Source organism: Teleopsis dalmanni, unplaced genomic scaffold (assembly GCF_002237135.1).
Source record: "Teleopsis dalmanni isolate 2A unplaced genomic scaffold, ASM223713v2 unscaffolded_contig_1244, whole genome shotgun sequence".
NCBI classification, from domain to species: domain Eukaryota; kingdom Metazoa; phylum Arthropoda; class Insecta; order Diptera; family Diopsidae; genus Teleopsis; species Teleopsis dalmanni.
Window position 1 is genome coordinate 2,366 of NW_024032626.1, and position 7,366 is coordinate 9,731.

Sequence of the window (7,366 nt, forward strand, 5' to 3'; positions counted from 1 at the left end):
AACATTTCAAATCATAGCAATAAGTTTGGAAACTCTAAACTGGAAAATTAAACAAAAGTAATTCTGAAAGATTACAAAAACTTTGAACTAAAATCCCCAAATGCTCCAATTTTTAAAATGCAATGCATGAAATACATTTAGCGATGACCATAAGATCATATTACCTTCGCAGCGTCATCAATATTACATTGATTTTTATGGTGCAAATTTTGAATTACCAAATATTGATACACTATATAAAATCACAATGATTCAGAGAGACCCGAATTCAGCAGATATCCCAAAAAAATAATGTTTTGAAATATAGAATATAATAGAACTTCTGTCAGTTCAAAAGTCTAGAGTAACTAAAAACACTCGACACCTGTTTTAATTATTGTCGTCGTGTCTAGAATCTATTTTACCTTAATGGAGTGAGTAAGGACACATTGGCGGACAATACACTGAGCTAAAATTCTGCATGAGCACCCTGTATAACTCCAAGGTACTGCAGAGCACTCAAAGACTGTGTGAGCGGGAAAGACGTAAAAAAACAGCCGGGCATCAGCACCGTCGCGTCATGTTCATGCGCCCATGCCGTCAAAAGATCGTCTTTCCCGTTCCCTGAAGGCCCCACACCGCATATACTATGACGCACAACCGGGCCATTGACTGCGGCAAGCCATGCCCGTTGCCGCCCACATTCGACGGGACCATTGATGAAACGATCGGACGTCATCGCCGTCACCCGGCGCAGGGGAAACGCCATCTGGGTGGCCGCGGGTCTTCCGGACACCCCGCCCACATCCCGTTTCGTCATCGCAGCCCCCTTTTTCATGCCGTAACACCATCAAACAGGCGTTCCGCCAGCGCGCAGGATGCTCTAGAACGGCGTCACGTCAACAAGCGGGAACCTTTCGACCAACCGATCAGCCTGATATCGCCCCCGGATCGAGCCACAGCACGACTGGCGGCGCAAGCTACGCACAGGCCGGCGTGGATATTGCCGCTGGCGACGCACTGGTCGACGCCATCAAGCCCGCAGCCAAAGCCACGAACCGTCCCGGCACAATGGGCGGCCTCGGCGGCTTCGGCGCGCTTTTCGATCTGAAGGCCGCAGGCTTCACCGATCCCGTCCTCGTCAGCTGCACCGATGGCGTCGGCACGAAACTGATGGTCGCCATCGAGGCCGGAAAGCATGATGATGTCGGGATCGACCTCGTCGCCATGTGCGTCAACGACCTCGTCGTACAAGGCGCCACCCCGCTGTTCTTCCTGGACTATCTCGCCACCGGAAAACTCTCCGTCGAAGCCGCAGCCACGGTCGTGAAGGGCATCGCCAAGGGCTGCGCCGAGTCCGGCTGCGCTCTCGTCGGCGGCGAAACGGCTGAAATGCCCGGCATGTACGCTCCCGGCCATTACGATCTCGCAGGCTTCAGCGTGGGTGCTGCCGAGCGTAACAGCCTGCTTCCCGCCAATATCGCCGAAGGCGACACGCTGATCGGCCTGCCCTCTTCCGGCGTTCATTCCAACGGCTTCTCTCTGGTGCGCGAAGTCGTGCGTCGCTCTGGCCTCGGCTGGAACGACCCGGCCCCCTTCGCTGAAGGTCACACGCTGGCCGAAGCCTTGTTGACGCCCACGAAGCTCTACGTCCGCACGGTTCTGGACCTGCACGCCAAGGGCTTGCTGAACGGCTGCGCCCACATCACCGGCGGCGGCCTGCCGGGCAACCTGCCACGCGTCCTGCCCGAAGGCCTTGGCGTCCGCATCGACGGCTCCGCATGGGTCGTGCCGTCCGTTTTCCGTTGGCTGGCCAAAACCGGCAATGTGGCGGCTGACGAAATGCTCCGCGTCTTCAACTGCGGCATCGGCATGGTGCTTGTCACATCCGAGCCGGAAAAGGTGATGGCGGAACTGGATGCGCGCGGCGAAACCGGTTTCCTCATGGGCCAGATCGTCCGCTCCGACGACGCCTACACCCTGACCGCACCGGTTTCCTTCGCATGAAGAAGCCGCCCGTCAGAAACAGAGCCAAAGCCCAGCCTAAAAACGCGCCAAAAAAAATCCAGAAGGTGCCTGTCGCGATCCTCATCAGCGGTCGCGGCAGCAACATGCGCGCCCTGATCGAAGCCTGTGCCCGACCGGACTACCCCGCCGAAATCGTGCTGGTCCTCAGCAACCGCCCGGATGCGCCGGGCCTTGAGGTCGCCGAAGACGCGGGCCTGAAAACCCTCGTCATCGACCACAAGCCTTTCGGTACGGACCGCGAAGCCCACGAACGCGAAATAGACGCAGCCCTTCAGGCCTCCGGCGCCATGCTGGTCGTCCTCGCGGGCTATATGCGTGTCCTGACACCATGGCTGGTCAATGCTTGGGAAGACAGGATGCTCAACATCCACCCGAGCCTCCTGCCCGCCTTCCCCGGCCTGCACACCCACGAAGCCGCCCTCAAGGCTGGCGCAAAAGAACATGGCTGCACCGTCCACCTCGTCACATCCGGTGTGGATGAAGGCCCTATCCTCGGACAGGCCAGCGTTCCCGTCCTTGAAACTGATACGCCGGAAACCCTTGCCGCCCGCGTGCTGGAACAGGAACACCTGCTCTACCCGGACGTACTCGAAATGATCTGCGACGTTTTTGCGAAGTAAGAGACGTCCAGCGTCTCCAAACAAAAAAGGCGCGGACCGAAGTCCGCGCCTTTTTTTGTTGAGAACAGATTACCTATCGTAAAAATTACGGCAGGATTTCCGTCTCGGCGAAGAAGAAGGAGATTTCGTTCTTCGCGTTCTCAAGGCTGTCGGAGCCGTGCACGGAGTTGGCTTCGATGCTCTCGGCGAACAGCTTGCGAACGGTGCCTTCAGCAGCATCGGCCGGGTTGGTGGCGCCCATGACTTCGCGGTTCTTGGCGACAGCGCCTTCACCCTGCAGAACCTGCACGACAACCGGCTCGGCAATCATGGAGGACACGAGGCTGCCGTAGAACGGACGCTCCTTGTGAACTGCGTAGAAAGCGCCAGCCTGCTTCTCGGTCAGGTGGATGCGCTTCTGGGCGACGATACGCAGGCCGGCGTCTTCGAACACGGCATTGATCTTGCCGGTCAGGTTACGCTTGGTGGCGTCGGGCTTGATGATGGAAAGCGTGCGCTCAAGAGCCATCTTTCTTCTCCTGTTAGGACCGGTCCTCGCTGGACCAGCGGGTCAATACCGCCGTTCCACTAGAGCAAATTCATCGTTCCTGATAGGTCTGTCGCAGTATTTTAACCGACCTGTTTCTTTTCTTCCGACTGATCGAGGCGCCCGTGAGCCTGCTCACCATCACCGACCTGTCCCTCCGCATCGCGGGCCGCTCCCTGCTGGACAATGCGTCCCTCAGTGTGGACCCAGGACGCAAGATCGGCCTGATCGGCAGGAACGGCGCCGGAAAATCCACCCTTCTGGCCGCGATTGCTGGTGATTTCGCGCCTGACGGCGGCACAATCACCCTCGCCGCCCGCGCCACGATGGGCCGCGTCAAACAGGAAACACCCTCCGGCAGTACGTCCATTCTCGATACAGTTCTGGAAGGCGACCTTGAACGCACCCGACTGCTCGCGGAAGCCGAAACCGCGACCGATCCTGTCCGCATCGCAGATGTCCATGAACGCCTCATCGCCATCGACGCCTACACGGCTCCCGCCCGCGCCGGGGCCATCCTGTCTGGTCTCGGCTTCGATCAGGACGCGCAGAATCGAGCGGTTTCGGACTTCTCGGGCGGCTGGCGAATGCGCGTATCACTCGCCACGGCCCTGTTCCTGAACCCTGACCTGCTGCTGCTCGACGAACCGACGAACCATCTCGATATCGAAGCCACGCTCTGGCTGGAATCCTGGCTCGCGAAGTTTTCCGGGGCCGCGATCATCGTCAGCCATGACCGCTCCTTGCTGGACAACACCGTCGATGCCATCGCCCATAGTAGCTCGGATCACCACGAGAAATCAGTCGGTTAAGGGTAGATGTTTACCATCGAACGGTAAGACCGCTCCGGTGGCTACGACAATTTCGTCGCATCCGCACGGACAGGCGCTCCAGCAGAACGCGCTGCGAGCGCATGGGCCCAGCGCGCGCCTATACATACTTCTGGACCGTTTCGGCCACAGGAGCCACCCAAGAGGCCAACAGGACGCAGTGTAAGGCCCGGCCGCCTGAAAGCCCTTGAAAGCGCACCCCCAAATTCGGAGCCGTCGTGAAGACCCTACCGCACTCTCGCTTCTCTTTCCCCGATAACGCAATGCCTTTGCCTAGCCCCGAATGCTGAAGCCTGAAAAGGCTGTCACGTCTAGGTACTTGACGGGCGCATCGAGTACCTTTAAAGAGAACTGAACTGCAAGGCTGGCCGTAATATGGCAAGAGCCGGATCGCCCTGCTTGGTCAGAAACGCCGCGCAAATCACACTTTCGCCAGCTGCTCGCCACGGCTACGGCTGAGGACACCATGGTCGGCACATACCCAGAATTCGCCAAGCTTGAAAATCAGGCTATTTCGCCCAGCACCAAGGACGATGTCTGACGTGGAAACGGCCCATCGACCAAGAGGCCGCGTGCTGCGGACGGACAGTCCCCCGCCGCCGTCGACGCCCAGCTGCCGGTTCGGGCTTGGTGAAACCGCGCCGAAACAAAGGTTGGTGAACTCTCCGGCGGTGAAAAGGCGCGTCTGCTCCTCGCCCTCTCCACCCGCGAAGCCCCGCATCTGCTGATCCTCGACGAACCGACCAACCATCTGGATCTCGATGCCCGTGACGCTTTGATCCGCGCGCTTTCGGCTTTCGAAGGCGCGGTCGTCCTCATCAGCCATGACAGCCATCTCGTGGAATCCGTCGCCGACCGTTTCTGGCTGGTCGAGGACGGCACGATCTCGCCGTTTGATGGCGACATGGCCGAATATCGCGCCTGGCTGCTCGAACGTGCCCGCAAAGCCCGTGCCGAGATGGCGGAGCGGAGCAAGGCCGCCACGGCGTCAGCAGATGGCGGCACAGCGTCTGCCCAGAAACGCATCGACCGCAAGGAACAGACCCGCGCCCTCGCGCCGCTGCGGCGGAAAATCCGCGATGCCGAAGCCAAAATGACCCAGCTTTCCGGCGAAAAGAAAAAGATCGAGGCCCGGCTGGCCGATCCTGCTCTCTACCAGTCCGGCGATGCCGGGGAACTGACGTCCCTGAACGTGCATCTTGCCGCGCTCAACGCCACGCTCGAAACCGTCGAGGAAAGCTGGCTTGAAGCACAGGCCGAACTGGCAGACGCGACGGCCTGAGCCGGACCCATTGACCCTCCTTCCTTCGCCCCATAAGCCAGTTGCCAACGACTGAGCCTCAGGACTGACACCTCCATGCGCATCTCTTTTTCCGATCCGGCAGAACGCAGCGAAACGGAACCCCGTGCGCGGGAACTGTCCAAAATTGCCGGGCTGATGCGGATCACGCTGGCTCTGACCCTGATGCTGCTCGCCATCTGGCTGATCGGCGATGTTCTGGCCGTGATCTTCGCCTCCGCTCTCGTAGCCGTCGTCCTGCACGGACTGGCCCGTATGCTCCGGCGTCACGTTCGCGTCATTCCCTATCAGGGTGCGGTCGCTCTCGTGACCGTTGTGATCCTCGTCGCCATGATCGGCCTTGGCTGGAGCAGCGGCCCCTCCATCAGCGACCAGTTCATCCGCCTCAAACAGGCACTGATCACTCAATCCGGCGAACTGCGCGCCCATCTTTCCGGCTCCACGATCGGCCAGATGGTTCTCGATCACCTGCCCTCGTCCCTCGGCGGAAACGCCCCAGGAACAGGAGGCCTCGGCTCTCTGGGATCAGGACTTGCGGGCTCGGTCACAGGGCTTCTCAGCAGTGTTTTCGGTATCATCGGAACGCTTCTGGTCGTTCTGATCGCCGGTCTGTATTTCGCCCTCAGCCCGGCCGTCTATATCGACGGGATGATCCGCCTCGTTCCCACGCAGCACCGTCCCGCCGCGCGTGAACTGATGCTGACTGCCGGGTCCACGCTTTGGGCCTGGACTGCCGGGCAGGCACTGGACATGCTCGTGGTCGGCATTCTCTCTGGCGTGGGCCTGTCGCTGATTGGCGTACCGCTTGCACTGGCGCTCATTCCATACCCTATATCGCGCATTCCCGTGCCGTTGCCACCCCGTCCTGCGGGCTTCGCTCGCACGCAAGAGCGTTGTTCGTCCGCTCATTACTCTACTGCTGATAACAGTTTTTCGAAGCAATTCCTGCCCGCTGATCCCAGCGCCGCCCGTGCAGCCCCCTGCGCCATGGCGACCTATCGACAGACGTTTTGGCTCCATTCTGGTGCCCCCGGCCTGACCTCGCTCCCCATCACCGCCGCCTCTGGCGATGGGCGACAAGGCCACAGCCCCGCTGGAGGACGAAAACCAGACCCGCCGTGATGTCGGCGAAGTTACGGAAGAAGAAGAGAAACAGCAGAAATAAGCCTCGTCCTTTCCGCGACAGCATAAAAAAAACCGGCCTCCTTCGGGAGCGCCGGTTTTTTTGTGCTCTCAACACGCTCCAGAAAGTCCTTACTTTCCGGGCTGCGCTCCAGCAGGCTGCAAGGCCATGAGCTGTGCGTCGGGAAAAGCGTTCATCCGGTACGGGCCATTCTTCGCAAGCTGGATCCCAACGATATCGTCCTGCTTTGTATTCCATATGCAATAATAACCGGCTCGCCCTGTGCGCCCGCCATTTCGAGAACGACTTTCGGTGCAAGATCGGTTTTCTCGCCCGACGGCCCCCAGGCCGTTTCATGCGATTGAAGCCACAGATTGACCTTCTGAACCTCATCTGCCGACAGATCGCGACTGATCGGCGCACTCATCTGCCCCGCAGTCACCTGCGGAAATTTCCATGCATGCAGCAGCGGCCATGTCACAAACCAGATGATGCCTACGGGAATGAGGACCAGCGCCCCGAAAACCAGAAGAAGTTTCTGCTCACGTCTCACGCCTGTTCTCCTGCCCACCGATTGAGGGCTGCAATGATGTGATGGACGTCCTCGTCCGTCAGTTCGGGATGGATGGGAAGTGCCAGCACCCGCGCACCAAGCCCTTCTGCGACTGGCAGACAGACTCCGTCATGATGCGGCGCATAGGCGGGCTGATGATGCAGCGGTTTTGGATAGTAAACGGCGGTTGGAACGCCTGCATCCTTCAAAAACGTCTGAAGCGAATTCCGCTTTTCCGCATCCGGCAGCAGGATCGTATAGATCGCCCACGCGCTCTCGCTATCCGAAACGCGTACAGGCGGTACGATCCCCGCAGGCATCCCGGCATCATAGGCCGTCGCAATTGCATCCCGGCGCTTCAGTTCTGCGTCAAACACATCGAGCTTTGCCAGAAGCACAGCCGCCTG

The 7,366-nt window shown here is 59.4% G+C and overlaps 2 protein-coding genes across 2 annotated transcripts; one reads left to right on the plus strand and one right to left on the minus strand.

Annotated features, from left to right (window-relative positions):
• Nucleotides 1-837: 837 nt before the first annotated feature.
• LOC119663989 (phosphoribosylformylglycinamidine cyclo-ligase-like) lies at nucleotides 838-2,627 on the plus strand (the record flags this gene model as incomplete). Its single annotated transcript, XM_038073574.1, has 2 exons — nucleotides 838-1,881; nucleotides 2,052-2,627. Coding segments are annotated over 2 exons (1,620 nt in total), but the record flags the coding sequence as incomplete, so codon positions are not given.
• Nucleotides 2,628-2,712: 85 nt separating this feature from the next.
• LOC119663990 (nucleoside diphosphate kinase) lies at nucleotides 2,713-3,135 on the minus strand. Its single transcript, XM_038073575.1, has one exon. It carries the CDS (start codon nucleotides 3,133-3,135, stop codon nucleotides 2,713-2,715), a length of 423 nt encoding a protein of 140 aa, XP_037929503.1.
• Between the last annotated feature and the right edge of the window lie 4,231 nt (nucleotides 3,136-7,366).

Bases quoted from the DNA above. Each gene is read 5' to 3' on its own strand.
- LOC119663990 (XM_038073575.1), bottom strand. From the start codon at position 3,135: ATGGCTCTTGAGCGCACGCTTTCCATCATCAAGCCCGACGCCACCAAG.